At 47.5% G+C, this 18,694-nt stretch overlaps 1 protein-coding gene across 1 annotated transcript in view; it reads left to right on the forward strand.

Annotated features, from left to right (window-relative positions):
• The first annotated feature begins 1,657 nt into the window (after positions 1-1,657).
• Positions 1,658-18,694, forward strand: part of LOC105691506 (polypeptide N-acetylgalactosaminyltransferase 2) — a 126,164-nt gene continuing 109,127 nt past the window's right edge. Inside the window, exon 1 of the mRNA XM_012410026.3 lies at positions 1,658-2,145. Coding sequence (XP_012265449.2) covers positions 2,056-2,145 — 90 coding nt within the window. The 5' untranslated portion in view covers positions 1,658-2,055. The remainder of the gene's footprint in view (positions 2,146-18,694) is intronic.

Here is an 18,694-nt window from a genome sequence, read left to right on the forward strand (position 1 = left end):
TGGGTTGTCTAGCTACACTTTGTATTACCTCACACTTTTACACCCCGTGCACCTACGCTCTATTTTTTCACCACCGCTCGGCGTTTCTGGCACTTTTCTATTCCGGTCTCACCCCCCCCGCTTCTTTCGCTACATTTTCACCGCATCTTTTCTCGTTCCGGCGCGCGTCCCGAAACAACCGCATATTGCGCGCGTGAGGATTTCACGAGGATTCGGACGCAGCGAACGAGCTCTCATTATCGCTTGATTGGCGACCGCTGTATTTCCTCCGCGTTGTCGAAGCGACATGTAGTTACAACTAGGGCATACCTATACCGTGATTTTCAACGTGCAACAGAAAGTGAGCGATAATCGAGACGGCGATTACCGCGAACGCCTTCGTCTTATCGACGCTATAAATATAACGAGGGCTCGTTATATTCGCTCAAATCTCCGACTCCACGAGTTCCAGGAGTACCTATCTTGTAATAGGCGGTTCCTTGATGAGATTGCACTTACCGCAGTGTTCCGGTTTCGGAAATCCATCGTGCGCAATTTATCGTACGTTATACGTACGGATCGTTCGTTATTCCTGCAGAATTAACATGTACCTTGTAATGTATACGGTGTATACCTATATGAAACTTTTGTGCATCGTAATTCGCGGGATACGAAATTAGATAAGCAAATTAACGTAAATTAATACGAATGGCGGCTGAAAATATGAAAATAAATATTTATAACTCCGTTAACAGGGGCAACGGAAGAGGAAGGAAAAAGATTGGGAAGAAAGAAAATCGAGAATCGTTTATTGCGGTGTAAGTACGCAAGGGTATCATCGCACGGTCGAGTACCTATATACCTTTTGGACCGTTTGATGCGTATCCCGTGATCCACCGTCCGACCCTATTTACATATTTATCGATGTAGCGAAGAACTCGAATTACTTACCTGTGTACTTTCACTCGATTATTCCACGATCCGCGGCGCTCCCTTGTTATTGGATCGAGACCCTGCACCCGATCGATGCGAACGAATAAATTTTTAGTTCTCTTCGCCATCTCGCGATCTCGGTCGACCTCGGCGATCTCGGACAATATCGTCGCATGAAAGTCGATTCGAATTTCCGAATTTTCGGTGTCTCTGAAAGAAATGCTAATCTCTCGGCAATTGCAGTAGCTAGTAATTTTCGTTGATTCGAGAGAACGAAACGTAGCCACGCTTACGCCGGTTCTCGCGCCTGGTTGGCTGGAAGCACCGTCGCGCCTTCGCGAGCTTGAACCGCGTCCAGGGTGGCACAAGGGTATCCGGGGAGGGAGAGGGAGAGTATTCGATCGATGACCTTGCGCGTCGCGACGCCGAAAATCTCGCGCCCTTTCACATTCGTCGCACGGTGTGGCTCCGGTATCGGCGTCCGCAGCGAACGCCGAACGAAAGGGGCGAAAAGAAGAAGCGCCAGGGGAAAACAGCGAGAGAAGAGGAATAAAAGTGGAGCGATCGGGACCGGCGGCGCGGATAGCGCGTGGTCCGCGTTATCTCTCGCGTCGCGACGCCGCCGACGCTGTGGGTCACGTCGAGACCTCTCGCCTCCTGGCGTTGAATTTCCGTACCGAGATGTGGCGAGCGAGCGAACGAACGAGAGCGGCGAGGTGAGGAGGACCAACCGAGAAGCGGATAGGTGTGTATCGGGCGTCGGGACGCCGAGGCGACTGGTAGTTGAGTTCACGGACTTCAGTATGGCTTCAGCTTTTGACAGGGGTGGGCGTGCGGCTTCGACGGCGTTGCACGGATGTGTCTGTCCTCCGTTCCGACGTGAATGAATTTCGGTGTTATTCGGTGTCGCGATCGAAGAATATCACGCGTACGAGCTACCGAGGGCCCCCGAAATTCGATACAAACGAAACCCCCGAGGGTGGTGCGGCGACGAAACAACCCCCGACGATCGGCGTTGCGATTCCACCCGCCGTCACAGTGCACCGAGCTCCCCATCCCCTTGCCACAGTTCTGTGTTCATTCCCTCTGTTCGTATTCGTTTTCACTAAACTGACAGCCAAGGAGCGAAATCACGCCGGAGACATGAGGCGTAATGTGAAAATAGTGCTTCTCCTGTCATGCGCCTGGATGTCCGTCTTTGTTTACTACTACCACACCACCAAAGATTCAAAGGTCAGTCGATTTCTATGAATGGCAGTGGGTTTTTTTTCTCCATCTCCACACCTCGCACTCCGCTAATCCCCTCGCAAATTCCGATCACTGGGCCAATCGCGCTCCTGTGATCTTTCGCCGAATTCGCATCCTCGTTTCATTGACACATCTTCCGTCTCGTCTGGCTCCGATATCTCGAAACTGAGCGCACAACTCACGCCAAGGACCCCCACGTGGTCACGACTACGTGTATCGGGTAAATGCGTACGTCTGTGTATACCTACACGCCCATCTACCCGAGCAGTAAAAGGGAAAAGGGCGGCACTCGTTGTCAGCGTTGACTCTCGGCCGCTGTCGTCTGGGTTTTGTTTACACTCACCGTTTGCCTCCAATTTTTTTGTTTACGTCGGAGCGAAAGTACATCATCGGAGGAATCGAAGAACAGAATCGATAACGTCGAATTTTATCCTTCCTTATTTCGAATCCGACAAAAGCCACGACGAGGACACCGGTGTCACTTCGTCGGTGTCGAGAGAGAGAGATAGTCCTCGAAATCGCACATGGCTTCTGTTCTCGGCTTCCGTCCACTACCAACGGCAAAGAGTAACGTGAAAACTTTTTAATACCCTTACCGGCAACGATGATCACCACGTTTTTATTACGTCGACGCTCTCTCGAACGTACGTGGACGGAATATCATCGCGTGCCCTCTCCACGTAGACCGAAGAAAACCTGACGGCAAAAAATGGTTGAGATATATTCCACTCTTCGTTTTCGCGTGTCGTTTTCATCTCTCTGTCCGATGTTCCGCTCGAGTTTCCTCCGTAGAATTCAAAAAGTTGTTCATTCGGACGCGAAACGATCGACGCGGAATTCCGACCAGTCGAATGTTTAAAGAGATTCGCCCGCCGACGTACGTACGAACGTAATTCGGGATGCCCGTGAGTCATGCGGCGAGACGCCTCCGTACGAAGAACCACGTTGCGGTTCGCCAGGTCAAGTATCCGAGGTGAAGTTTAAAGCTACGTTGATTGTCTCGAAGATGCCAAAGTCATGCTTACTTGGTACGGAGACGCACGTGCGACAAATTGTGAAATTACGACAAATGACAAGGGACGGAGTAAAGATCGACACCGGACACCTCGTCAACGTCAGTCGTAGGTGCAGACGATGACTTCTTTTCCTAGTTCGATCGCAGGCCGACTTCTTCCTCTTCATAAACGCGATAACACCTATGTGGTATTCGTGGGGGTGTATCTCGAGGGGTGCGGATAAAGGAGAGCCCTCGGGGGCTTCGAACCCTTTTTATCGTTCCACGTGGCCGAGCGTCTCCGCGTCGCGTGGATCGCCGCGACCTCGTTCCAGCGAAGGGTCGAACCGCTTCCGAGTCAGCGCTACTCCCTCTCCCGCAACTTGCTTTCGAAAAAAGGTCACCAAAGCCCCGTCCTTGGTCGTCGTTTTCGATTTCTTGAATTTTTCTTCAACGCTGCGAGTACCCGGGTAATTCGATGTATCGGTTGACCGAGAAGCAATTAAGCATCGATTAGCACAACGTCGCTGGTATTACGACTCGACGTTCAAACGAAATTATACCTGTACAATATCCCCTCGCTGCACAGGTAATTCATCCAAATTAATTTTTCTTCCCCTCTGCGCTGTACGAACTTAATTGTTGGCATAAAAGAAACGGCGATAACAATTTTAACTCGATATTTTCGTCTCACCGCGCCCTGAATATTATAACATTACTGTGTTTCCCTTTGTTTTTTTTTCCTTCTCCAATGACATGGTTGCGCGTGATGTGTAGACCGGAAGTATGTCTGCGGTCCAAAATTGCAGCCTCTTATCGACAGATGTCATTGTTTCTTCCGGAACGTCTGAATTGTACCGGCCGATATGAGACGTGACGTATACGATGTCGCGCCTTTTAATCAGCAACGAGACTCCGCGACACGCACGTCAATTACATCAATATTCACGTATACTGTACGCATAGAATATACATGGATCGGGACAAAACGAAACCGTTTGGAATTCCTCGACGAAACAAGTCGCCGATAGCACGCTGTGCACTGCGGAGTATCGCGGATTGACCGAAAATCAAATTTGAAAAAATAACGTAGATACATTCGAACCGTAGCCGACGACAGTTTGAGTCGCGCGGACTTTAATTTCAGCCACAGCTGTACGCGTGGCTGAAAAGAAATGACCAGCTCGGAGCGCAGATATCGGATCGGTGTCGATACGTATGTGTGTTAATACCTAATTACTCGAAGGGAAACAGCAACAGTGATTACACCGATTCACGCGTATATTCGTACACGTGGCTAGGTACGGATAACTCCGGTGAACCGTCGCAAATATCATACGTGGGATTTTGTTGCAGAACGCGCGGAGGTTCATCGGCCGTTGATCGATATTTGGAGAATTGCCACGTATGATGTACATGTATATGTATCCGTTATATATATATTCGCATCAGGTGCAACTGAGCTTTCCTATAATAAGGGTATTTATAGTATAGATGCATCGACCGATACATATTCATCCGGAATACACATTATTGTTAATTATCATCGACTATCTATACGTATTCGTTACCGTGACGCAGGTAAATCTTCGACCAACTTCCGTGACGAGGATAACACGCGTCGTCTTGTTCTCTCGATCCCGTCGTCGGTCTCTTCGCTGCGGGACGATCGATCGCGAGATTTTGCGACTATAATTTCATCGACCTCCCGGATAAACCGAGTGCCCGACGGAAAGTGAAAAGGACGCGATGATTTCGTAACGAATGAATAATTTTATCGGGCGGCGAAACGCCGGTGACGCTCGCGCGTATCGCTAGTGCGGTGGACGCGTACATCGATCTCGTGATTTATACGTAGAGGGAGGCGTATCGTACGTGTTAAACGATTCGTCACCCCGGTAGCGTACGGTGTAAACTATTGTAATACCCGATCTTCGAATACAACGGTGCAATAAAAGTATCATTTCATTAGAGAGCTGCCGGAGCGCGATACGCGGGACATTTAATTTAATCGCTGTGCAACTTCGACTCTATGCTACGGTCGCCGTATTGTAATCGTTGATCGCTTACGACGTCGCATGTATAAACAGTGTAATTGCATACCGTACACATGCACCGCACTTAACCGCGTCCCGCCGTTCGCGTACTTACGTACGTCGGCGAACTTGAACGCAGATGTCTCGGCTATACGATCCGGAGATAACTTTATCACTCACCGAGCGTAGTTCGCACGTCTCGTGTACAAAAGTTACTCTTTGATTGTCGTAGTACGACGACTATTAACCGCATCTGCGAGTCGATCGATTTTCGATCGACGTGGTTTCAATCACCTTTTATAAGAGGTTTACACGTGCGTGGCTTCCGGATCGCGACAACTCCCCCCCTCCCCTGCGACGTATTTGTAAATCTGCAGTAGCGAATACTTGTATATAAAAGGTATACGGGCGATCTCGATGACGGGATAACGTGGACGAAAGTGAGACGCGCGGAACGACGTTTCATGCGATAAGACACAAGAGAAGCGACGTCGAGCGGAGCGCGTATCGTCTCTATACGTATAATACAGTATAGTTACGACGATCCGTGCAGCGCGGGGTGATCAACGGCGGATCGTGTGTAATTCACACAGCGGCGCCGTCACCTTGATACGTACGACAGACGTCATAATATGCCTATGGATACGTGTACAAAATGTACAATTTACGAAATGAGTATGATTGAGAAGTTGCCGTTATTACACTATCTCGCGCTGTTGTACGATGTGATTTCACGGCGATGATGATTTAACAGCGCCATTAAATTTGCATAAATTATACCGCGCGAGAATGTTCTCATTGGTAGGTAGAGGCGAACGTATGTATACGTGTCTACGTGTCGTTGTATATCGCAAAATATTTCGCACCCTCGATTGTACGCCGCTGTAGCATTTCTAACGAGCTGGCTACGATTCTCTCACGTTTCTATATCCGCACAACGGATCTAATTAATGAAAGTTTTCAGCGTAGGCGATACGACTGACACATTTCATCCTATGCAGTACGCGTATACCTCCGCTGATTGTGAGACGCCGCCAACGCGCGGGCGAAATTAAGATTTAGAGACGGTAGTGGCGTTTAATTGATATGGAGAGTTTATCTTTTAATTAAGTCCGGCTACAACGTGCAGCTGTGACACTTTTTTATTTTCTCTCCTTTTGTTCTTTGCTCCGGCACTTTTATTCTCTATCGCAGTTATCCCGATCTCATCGCAATTCATATCCATCCCATAGAGGAGCTCGGTCGGTATACGACGATAATGGGACGGCGACGAAGCTATTGATATAATAAAACGACGATGCGGTACCGAGATGCGGAAAAATAAAAGTCGACGAATATCCATTTCGAGAGGTGGGTATCGTACAGCGTATCCTAGAAATGACGACTCCCCTTCGAAGCTGAAAACCGGAGAGCCGTAATCCGCGAAAAAAAAATTGCAGGGACGCCGCGGTGTGTTGTAAGGGTGGGAGCGACGAACCGTGCGAGTCGTACGCTACGGTACTTGAAATCCGCACTTGTGTGTCGTGGAATTAATTTCGCAGGTCGGTATCAATTTCCCGGGACAGGACCCTCCCGACGAGCGATTCTGCAAAATTTTACCGAACGATTCGCTCGGTCGTCGGTCTTGCGGGACAGGACCTCGATAACGGCAGGTCGAAAGAGCGGTCCCCCCGCGCCATTCCGGTTTTTAGCCGAACCCGAGGCTGAACCAAATTCACAAATATACCCCGGTACCTCGCTCATTTTTCTTGCTCCAGATGTCGTTTCTTTCTTACACCGCGTAAAGAATGAAGTCGCTCGTCCCGTTTTTATACCCTCGAGACCCTTTATAGACATTCTCCGCGGAGTCCTTTCTTCAAACTAAACATCGCGAACCCGCGTACGGCGCCGCTGGTTCTATATACTCCTGTTGCCGCACGTACGACACGCCACCGGTTATATATCTACGCGTAATCTTATTATCTACACCCGCGTTTTCTGGACAAACTCGACTGTGGTCTCTCTCTCTCTCTCTCTCTACCTCTCTCTGCCCCCCTCGTCCCGCCAGACCCTTGTAGCTAACTTCTATCGCTTTGACCCGCGCCGAGCAGCTACAGCCGTTATCCCGAGGGTTCTTCTCCTCCCACGGAGTTATCTACGGTCACCCACGATTACCCTCGACAGCGTTACCTTCCAGGCTGCACCCCTAGGGTTTCGACTATAACCCGGAGACCGAGGCTTTCGGAGCATCTTGGTCAAGCGCTTATCGCGGAAATAGGCACGGCCCCCCCCCCCCCGTAGCTCGCTCGCCGCGATCATCTCGCCATTGTTGCAGCGGCTTCTTTTAATCGATATTCATCAACTTATTCCGCGGTTGCCCTCGTTCGTTAGAAATTGGTGCAGCCGCCGCGATCCCCCCTGCCGCACTCGACGACGGTCTCGGAAGAGCGATCGCTCCCTACAGATAACGAATATATACGATCGGAGATTAATCCGTTTCGTTGACGTCTTCGGCTTCAGCTCCAGCTTCGGGTTTGTCGGCGTGTTGCTTCTGAGCTGCTGCAGCGTTACATATACACATACGTTACATACGATATCTTTAGTCTGGTGGAATAAAAGGAGAGAACGCGCTACCGCCGAACTGACTCGAGACTCACAATCAATGGGATTCGAAAAGTGGGCCAATGGAAGAGGGAAAGACGCCGCGGATTTGAAATGCAAAGGGATCCGAGGGGGCTCCTCGTATCTCGAGTTTCGGAGTTACGAGGTGTGTGTTACAGAGTTCGGATGGATCTCTCCGCGTACTCGTCATTTCTATCAGCTTACCCCGTCTCTCGCTCACTTACTTCGAGATCCCATCCCGAACGCGTTCCCCGGTCTCCCGACGACCTGCGTCGCGTATCCGAAGAACGTCTAATTTTTCAGCGGTCGCCAATCGAATTGGAACAGAATGAAGAGTATCCAGTCGTCGCTCACCGCACGACGTAGGTACACCGTCGTTGCAGGTGGCACCGTGTAAACTACGCGAGTAAGATTTTCGCCGAAACCGTCGGAGGACTCGTCGTTGTCTCGCCGTTGCGATACACGTGGCCCGCTACAAAAGATGCTCGTCGGTGATCTCCGAGGGAAGCATAGCAGACCGCTACGTCGCTGATTATTCCGTCCCCGCGCCGCGTAACGTGGAGCGACTCCGATAACGCCTGCGACCTCCTCGTAAAAAGATAGTATCTGTTCGTCTCGGACGTTACATGGAACCGGGGCTACTTCCCGCTTTGTGTTCCGCTTGTCCGCAACGGAAATGGGACTCGATTCTCCTTGCCTTTCCTCCCCTTAGTCGCCGCTATTCAACCCGCGTGTTATAACCCCGTGTAGAATGTGACCCTCGGCAACGTAGATCGCCGAGTATGAGCACGACTTCGGACGCTACCGCTACTGCCTCTCTCGTGCAGCTATACCGGAGAGAACGATTAGTCGGATGCGTCGTACGTATCTCGCTTCCTAAGGACTCTCGGCGAGTCCAAGTTTTCACATCCGCGATACCAGATTCCGTACGCCTGAGGACTTCAATGGGTTCATATTGGCAGCGGTCGTTCGCACCACCGATTCTCAATTATTGTTCCTCTGCGGATATTTTGTAATTTGGATGTCTTTTTTCCCGTTTCAGAAAATCCGAGTAAACTATTCGCGCAATTAGCCACGGTAGACTTGGTAAAATAAAAACTACGGACACCGGTTTAAATTCGAACCGCACCGATATACATCCCTATAGCTATTGCTAAGTCAAACAATTGTGGTCGAAGCGCCGATCGCTCTTGCACTCGTTGTTTCCGAAACAAAAAAAAATAAAATTTATAGTATACGTGTACATCCGGTGAGAAGAATGACAATCTTTTGTTTTTTTTTTTTCGATACAGTTACCTGCCTTTTCATTTTTTGCGCTTCGGCAGTACCTGCGTACACCTCTTACGTGTACCTGTGGCAGCTGAGCACCCGCGGCGGTGCGAGGGCGACTCGAAGGGGGTGTTCGCGATCACGCGGGTTCGTCGAACTCGCGAACGTGACTGCGATGCAAAACGAACGAACCCGGAATATAGTGACGATTTTATAATCCCTGATCTCATTGGAAGCGTCACGCTTTACAGTCGCTTTTCTTCACCCCTTTTCTTTCATTCTATTATATCATCGTCCCCGGAGACTCTTTGTTCCGTCGCAGTTTCCGATGTCCCTGAAAACGCTTCTCATCTGCCGGCGCTGTCTTTATTCCGCGTACGGTGTCGCTGCTTGAAAACGATAGAAAAATAATAATCGCAATGATACTCAATTGATTGCAGAATTGAAAATTTCAATTTCGGTTCCACAATTATACCGACCCCGATGGATTTCAATGCACAGGTCATATTTTGGATTCATACACCCACCTCGTACAAGAGCCTCCGTTCGACACACCCCCGTGATTCGAGTCATCCGATCCGCCTTCCGAGGTCGCTCGGCGTCACCCGCTGCTGCAGAAATGTGAGGAAAGTATCTGCCGTCTTGATAGGGGTAGTAGCGAAAAACGGAGAGGGGAAGAACGGGGCGAAGGAGAGAGACGGAGAGACGGCTGCCTTCCGTGTGGCTGGAAACTCTAGCAGTGCGCTAAGTCGTAGTATTTAAAAAGATTATCTCACAGCCGAGGTTCAGCCGTTGAGAACAAATTGGTCTTTATTTAACGCTTTGCCAGCGAAAACCACCGACCCTTAATTAAAGATGGCCAGCAGAAACGCGTATCCGCCACTAGCAGCATCGAGGAAGCGGATATACATTATCTTCTTTTCCCTTTTCTTTCCTCGATCAGTTTCCCTCCCTCCCTCCCTCCCTCCCTCCCTCTGTTCCGTCTTTCCTCCTTTCCTTCCTTCCCTACTGACTTACTTTTCCTCATATATTATCATTTTTATTTGCTTTTAAACCTTCCGAGCTCTCTTTTCGTCCCAAAAATGGAATCCCTGATCGGGTATTAATCATTCCGTTCCCTGTACGCCATACGTGACGGGTAGAATTTTTCTCGAACAAGAAATGAGAAGCGTGCGGCCGTCATTCCTCCGGGCATATTCGTTGGTCCGGCTCAGGGGTGCGGACGGGTCGTCGACGTCCTCGAGGGAACTCTGACTTACGGGACACTCTGGAAATTCTAACGGCGACATTGTTTGTCGACACACGGTAATTCGATACTATCGGCCGGCACCCTGCCGTGCACCGCGACGTGACCTCTGTGACGGTCGCAGGCCATACGAGTGACGCTAAAAAAAACATAGGAGACGACGCGGGGTCGTAGCCGGCAGAATTATAGGGCGATTTTCTTTCGGCACTATGTAAGCGCTCGTGTTACCAAATTACAGATTTCTCTTCTCTTTCCTTTGGGTAGACGTACAATTCGTAGCAAAACTGACATCGACAGAGAAAAATAATTGATCAGAATAATTGATCGTGTCACGGAGAGGGACGAATCTATCCCCCGTCGTCTGGGCTTGAAATATAGGGTTGACGATTAGTTGTATAGCGTACGTACGCAATACCGTGGGGGCTGCATACGCGTTTTGTAAGGCGCACAGCGAATAAATCAGCTTTCAGGGGTCCGTGGAGGTCGAAGAGGTCGCAGAGCAGGGGTTCGAAGAATCATGGGACCTGGCCCGGCCGCCGGTATTTCTCAGGTTTAGATACGCCCATTTCTCCTGGAAAAAAACGATATCGAGGAACAGAAATAACGAGGACAAAAAATCTATTTATATAGTAATAATAATTTATAGGCTGGGTTGTTCGACAGCGATTTATATAGTATGTACGGAGGTGCTCGCGTATATCTAAAAAAAAGCAACGGAAAAAATGTATCGCTGATCCGCAGGTAGCACGCGCGTTATTATGCTGGAATGCTTTCAAACATTCTAACAGTTAAGAACGGGAAACTGAAAATCGGCAAGAAGACGAAAGTTTTTCGGACTCGTTATTTCAACTTCTCACGTAGCATGATGTTTCATTCGGGAAATTATCTAGAATTAATTTTTTCCAGGATCACATACTTGTTCTATGCTATATTTTTTAAATTTATTTCGATTTTATTCTTTGATCAATTCTGTCATTTTTCGAGTCGGAGGAGAAAAATTGCAATTGACAAGTCGATACGAGTGGCACACGTGTCATGTGAATCCTCTCGTGTACGGTGCGATGGGTGTATGTATATAAATACATATTGCATATAATCTATACCCACAGGTAGGTATGGGAAGACCACTCGGTTCGCGTGCCGGCTGATGTGGGTGAAAATCTCAATTTCCGTCACTCGAGGCTAAGTACGACGCGACGTATGTGTGCACGTGCGAATAAGTTTGTTCAGGTAACATTTGCGCAGGTATGCGGACAACGATGACACACGGTAAAAGTGTGTTCAAAAGAAGAATTACGGAAGGGGACCGGATCTATGCATACAAATAGAAAACTAAACAGTACAACGATAAAAAAAAATAAGAATTCAAATTCCGTGGCGCGTGAATCGGACCCTGGTAGGAATTTATACACGTACTTTGGGAGTCTTCGACTCCATTAGGTAATTCGGTACGACCCTCTTGCATTCTTATTCGCGAAAACAGCCCTTTAAACATAGTCACCGTCGACCCGAGAGAATTTTTCAGGGTCTGAGGAACAAAAGAAGAGAACTTCCCAGTCATTCTCGCGACATAGGTATACGTGGACCCCGGAAAAAGCACCTTCGGTGCGAAAATATTCGCCGAGTACCTCAAACGTCCGAGGATAACTATGTGCTATTCGAAAGTCGTTGAAATAAAAAAAAAAAAGAATTCGCATCAACTATTGCGCCAAGTTCGTGCAACTTCTCATCAGATCTGTACGTATTGAAGAAAACTGGAATAACGAATTCGACGAACTGAATCGATAATTGGAAGAAATAGGAAATTGAAATATAAGGAATAATTGAAAAAAAAGGTGATTAAAAAGTGGTCCTTACAACGGGCTAATGTTACACATGATACGTAGCTCCATGACGAATACACTCTGACCTTCTTTTTCTGGAAAACCCGCCGGATCCCACTACACCTACAATTCTCTATCAATTTTGAGACTTTGAATTTGGATCGATTTTGAATATAGGCCTACTCGGGATAAAAAAAATATACACAGGCTGTCGGAAATCGACCGACCTCTTGAAATTAGCTGACGGGCATTCTTTTCCCCCTTTCTCTCGATATATATATATTTTTTTTTTCCTTTCTTCTCCTCTATTGTCTCTTGGCTTGACGCGTTACTCTCGTTAAGTGGGCAAAGGGCTGAGAAGGATTTCGCTTACCTTGGTGACCCGGGCGTAGGCCGGTCCCTTATTCGATAAGCCGCATATCCAGCTGTGTAACTGTGTGTGTATAGTTCTCGGTATAGTGATGTTATAATTTTAGCAGAGCTTTCGCCTGCCTAACCTGGTTATAGTACCTACCGTGTAAACGGAGAATATACTTCAGGTTGAAAATGTCGCCGGAATCCAGTTTGCCGAAAGAGGATGTTCAGCTAATATGAAGTAGACGCTTTTTATTAATCGTCAGAAAATGTGGAAAGACTCGAGACGTAATTCTGTAAGAAAAAAAAGTAATCCAGTCAAATCAGAAAAGTCTCTGAAATTTGTACATTCATATTTTTCAGACACTTTCTCTCATTGTCAGACTCTTATTGCAAAAGCAAAAAAACATCATTCGCGCGTGCACTCAATTTATTATACTATTGCGTTGTTTATACCCTAGATAACGAACCCATTCGGTATTCCCGATGAAATTGGGACCGTTGATCCCCTGAAGGCGGGCTACATGACTTTTCTTCAACTGTTCTCTGTTCTCTGTTTTTGTTTTTGTTTCTCCAACGCGACACATACTCGTAACATAAAGGAAGGTCGTGCAAGAGTTGTGGTCGAGCAGCTCAAGATCAAACCTCGGATCAACCTGCGCGCGAAGAGAAAGCGAGCGAAGTAGAGTAGCGGCAAAACGAAGGAAGAAAATTCTCTGGGAAAGAAGATGAAAGTAGGAAACGTAATCAATTTCGTCGTCGCCTTCTTCTAACGGATCTCTCGCCTGCATGTTTTATTCTACCGTCTCGCAATCAGTTTCGTTCTCCCTTATCCATTCCGGCTCCGTTTCATTCAACTATGTACGTACGTATGTGGGTATAATATGAGCTGCGCTTCCTCCGGTAGGGTATAACATATGAATGACATAAAGTACCGAAGCCAAAAGCTCCGAAGATGTAATTACACGTATGTACGCCGCTGTCTATTATACACCGCAAAGTGCAAAGGCACCGCGACCCGCCGCGAATGCCATTGCCATTGTCAATCGCTTCAATTTCACGTGTGACTATTCCCGATGAACGAATCCTTAGAAGCCTGGAAATAATTATGCTGAAAAAATGGACTCGAGAAATTACCTAGTTTCTAAAATAATAACGCCGAGAGTAAAAACTGGACGGATGTACGTGTAGATTAATCGCAATTAATCCTCTCCCGAAGAGTTGACGGCTTAATCGAATTCTGAAGCCGGAGGTGAAAGCTCGAAAAGCGAGATGCGCTGACAACGAGTGCTATTTCATTGGTTTGCTGATCGACTCAATTGTACGTACGTGCATCCGACAGCGATGCCTGCGTGAACGAGCTATACGTAATTTTTTATTCGTACGTCGACCAACCGCCGAGGCGTCATGAATTTAAAATGCGGAGAAAATGAATCAACCGAAAAATTAAAAATCCGGAATGACAGATGAGTCGGTTGCGCGAAATCCATACTCTACGATTGAGAGTTAAAATTAAAAAGAGTTGGTATGCTCGTCAAGATAAGTTACAATTATGAATTTTCCCGTGTATTTTTTTATTTGTTTCTTCTTATAGAATTTCATTTAGTTCCATTACCAGCTATATTGAATTTGTTTGATGAGAGGGAATTTCGGTCGGCTCGAATCCCCTTCTATATGATCATTTTGGGCACAATTCCGAGCGCTGAGTTAAAGGACTAGGGGGGGAAAAGTCCGTGAGATTGGGTCGTAGACGCGACCCTTGAGTCTTGCTTCCAGTCTGTATAGATATATACATTTATATACCCATGTATAAATGGTACCGTATTGAGATAAAAGGAAAAGAGAAGCGCGCAAAGGAATTGAATTCGGAAGCATGGCGAAAAATTCAACCGCGCGTGCGAACGGTTTATATATTTATTTACGTACATTTATTTAACGGGAAACTAAATTTTTTGATTTTCACTTGGTTCGAATTCCCTTTGCTCAAAAAGTATCCCTATTCCGTTACCTGCTTTTTTCAAATTCCTCGACGAAGTATAAAGCAAACGACCCGATTGTTTTTCTTTGAAGAAAACTTGTCATCCAATTTCCTTCTTTCGCCTTAATTTTTGTTTCAAATTTCTTTGTCGTTTCGTACAAAAGGTGGTACGTTAATTAACGGAGTAGGTACGAGCAACTTTTTCTTGTAGACGATAAACTCAAAAGTATCGTCGATATTCGTTTCGATGGAGATGATCAACGGTATCATAACGAAGAGATAAAAAACGAATTCATGTAACGTCCTTGCAACGGGCGTGTCTCGATTTTGACCATAGGTGCAGTGTTTCCCACCTACGCTGCTCGAACTCCTCTTTGCCTGGGTATCGGTCTTCTCCGGCAATGCTGGAAATATGAACAGAAATTATATCGCGAGTAAACTATGAAGGAGGTACAAAGAGACCGGGAAGAGGTAGCCAAAGAGCGAAAGAGAGGCCAAGAGTCCCGAGGGTTACGAAGGTGACGATCGCTATCGAGTGGGAGGATTAATTTGGGCAATTTCGTCGTCTCCTGCGACGATGACGCGCGACGTTAGAGGTTTCTCTCGATCCCGAGGACTGGTGGGCTATGTTATGGCGTCCCAGAGTATTTACGATCCCCAGGGTTCGTCTCGTCTTTCGCGAGCGTCTTCCTTTTCGTCGACCCTGTGCACTACCGGGTACATATATTCGACCCAATTAAGACCCGGGGGAATAGGAAGCGTTCACGTTTTCAATCATCCCCGGGTAATTCGGCCACCCCGTACAAATGTACGTCCACCTGCATTCGCCGCACAGCCCCGGAACTCTCGGGAACCGTGCAGGAATCGACTGGTGCGGTTTTGACGCGGACTTTCCTCTCTTTCCTTTTGAATTTTCGTTTCATCGCGACGCGGAGCCGCCCGCGCCGCCTCCGCTATGAAAAGCTTCCGAGTTCATCTCTTTCGCGGTCTGCGTTTGTCAAATATTATTATTCTCCCTTTGTTCGTCCACCGCGGCCTCGAGTTGCTGCACAATTTGGTAAACCCGGCATACCGCATGTTCCGTTGCTACAGTTTTCAACTGCAAGCGGCAATAGCCAGGGTAATAGATAGTATTACGTGCATATGGGTGTGAGCTTACGCGCGCGTTGGTACGTACCTCGAAGTTTAACTATATATGATCCATTTGCGTTGCAACGCGAACGACAACCGGTGACCGAACGTACAATAATCGACGCGTGTAACACAGATGAAGAATCGATCGGCGAACACGCGACCATCTCGATGGAATTATTGTCCGCCGCGCGTATATACCCCGACGCCCGAGGGATCCCGATCATTATACAGTCGACGTCGAAGCGCAAAGGGCCTCCGCTGCAAATTTAATACGATTTCGAACCATTACCGCAACGCACGATCCATAGGGAGAGAGGAGAGAGGAGAGAGGAGAGAGAGATATGTGGATTACGCGTCGGTGTATTCCACCTGTACGTGGAAACGGACAGTCGGGACAGATATGCGATATCGTATACGACCGGCGGAATACGTCAACGTTTCGACCGATGTGCACCCGCTAATTGAGACAACGCGCCCGATCGGCTTCACTTACCAATCAATGGACCGATTACATTCCACGGAATTCCGGGAACATTCGTTCTCGAATCTGCAAAGCCGATTAATCAAAAAATTCTTCGAAAGCGACGAGTTCGAAAGTATCGAATCTTCGATAGCGAAGGTTCCTTTTACCCGCCAACGGTATTATCTTCGGACGTAATTGGACATCGCGAGCCATTCTATCTATTATATTTTTTCCTTCGAGTTGCGGAGCCGTATACGATTCTCTGAATATGAGATCAAAAGAATCGAAAAACCAGCCATTACAGCCTGGTCCACTTGACGCGAAATACCCCACAACGTATACGAAACTCGGGCATGGACGGTCTGCGGTAGGATAAAATATTATATTTCGCGAACGGTAAGTAGCAGTGTAAATGACAAAGTGTACCAGTCCGCAGGATATGTGGAGTTCTGTCGCGCTTCGGCGTATACGTATTGTCGCTAAACCGCATACATATAGCCAGCTGTGATTCCGTTGTTTCTTCTGGCTGGGTAGAGCCTGGAAACGTATGCCGCTGCTGCGTTGTGGCGTGTCGTAGTAGCCGGTGAAATTATATTTTATTTGAGATTTCTTTTTTTCCCGCGAACACATAATGTTATTCACGCTCGCGTTGCTACCCCCGGATCCTTTTCGCTGCCTCGGAAGAAAATTGTATGGAAAAAGTGCAACGTTACGTACGGCGGACCCCACCGTGGAGATAGCATTATTAGATACCCGCTAAAGCTCTGCAGCACACTGCAGAGTTTGTGGTTATGACGATAAGAAGCCGCGGCGCCTCTATAAACTAGTTAGAGGGTCCTAAACCCCGCCGCTGCTGCAGGACTTTGATCCCCTACTCCGGTATTCTTACTAATTGGGAATTACCACCGGCGCTATGCTAAATTGCAAATTTATACCCCCTCAGCTCCGTTCTCATTCCGGCGATGGTCCTTCCGGGCAGACGGGAAGTTCTCCTCTAATGCCAATTCCGCTTGTACAACGCTCGATTCGTCCTACCGTTTCGCGATCCATCGGTTTCGATCTTGCCGATGCACCCTGATTTATATTCAGTTTTCGTCGCTATTCCGATACGGACATCGACGCTCGTACGAACAAACGAACGATCGACTCGCCGCGATTGAACATCATTCGCCGATGGTCCGCGCGTCCAACCCCCTCAACGTTTGCAGCGCACCACTCAATCTCGCGTGCAACGCCCTATATTCGATGGCTGGTAGATCAGAAAATATCGACACATCTGCGCAGAGCGAGGAAATCTTACTCCTTTCCGTCTGGTTCTTTTTTTTTTTTTTATTCGTATACCTCGATCGGTAATCACCCCTGCCAGAGAATTGGAAGAAGAGGAAAGAAAAGAGATCGCGATCGGCGCATATATATATACATATGTATATGTGCTTAGCTCGCAACGTGGGACCCTTGCTCGATGTCGCTGCGCTTCTACCTACTTACTTTTTATCCGTCGACAGAGGCGTACGTCGGAAGTTCCAAACAAACGACCATTGTTGGCGAATCGTCATTTCTCTGTGGACCTGCATTTGCTTCGGCTCGTAACAGGGATAGCTGCTACCGGTGTAACCGTCGTTGCGGTGTTCTTGGCAATATTTATCGCGCTAACAATGACTGACGTCGGTACCACGCTCAACTCGTTAGACGCGTAAACATTGTAAACGCGGGTAGTGGATATCGGGTATCGGGTATCGGGTATCGTACGTACACGTAGTCGCACATGTGGATACGATCGTCGAATATCTTCCCGAGTATATAATATAACTTCAACCGATGCTTTCGTTTCACCTATCCACTGTGAATCAGGCTCCCCAAGTTACGAAATCTTCGTACGTCAACCCTGGATTTTTATCCGCGCCATTTTTTCACGGGCCGTATTTGCGCATCGAGATCCGCAAACATAGCCGGGGTTAGCGTACCAACATTTCGTAACTCGAGGGGCCTGATTCGCCCAGCTTTGCATTTCAGTCAATAAACACACACATCCCCTACGGCGACTTTATGGTAATTGCATTGTGGTAGCTTGGGTATGTAACGCAATGCTGGAGGATCATTTGAAAAGAAGATCATTATTTAGCCTCGTTATTATCAATAATGTATGTCGACTGCCTTCATATTTTACTTTTCATCGCCTTTCTCTTCAAATGAACTGATCATTGTGACTTTTTTCATTCGTTTTAAGGACATTTCGAAAGTATTCCGACGAATTCGCGGAGTAGTTTCGCTGTCAAATTTGATAATCTATCGGGCATTCCTTCATTTCCCACATATATATGGTTAAACGTACGTAGCTACTGCGCTAGGTACTTAGAAAGTTGTTACGCGGCTGGCCTTTGGCCAAAGTAACGCTGTTGCCCTTCTTTTTTTTTTATCCGACGTTTGTTCACGCGAGCATCGTAGCACCTATGAGTTTACCCGTAAGAGCGCACCTCGCGATCCAGAGATCGGTATTATAATTTCTATGTAAAAATATACGAAACTATTTTCGTTTTTCTATACCGTTGAAAATTGAACGCGACATTTCTCACGGAAGTAACCCGAGTAGCGACGTCTTCAATCGCAGAGATTTTCAGAGGCGTGCAATAACACGT

The sequence above is a fragment of the Athalia rosae genome, chromosome 2 (genome assembly GCF_917208135.1).
Source record: "Athalia rosae chromosome 2, iyAthRosa1.1, whole genome shotgun sequence".
NCBI classification, from domain to species: Eukaryota; Metazoa; Arthropoda; class Insecta; order Hymenoptera; family Athaliidae; genus Athalia; species Athalia rosae.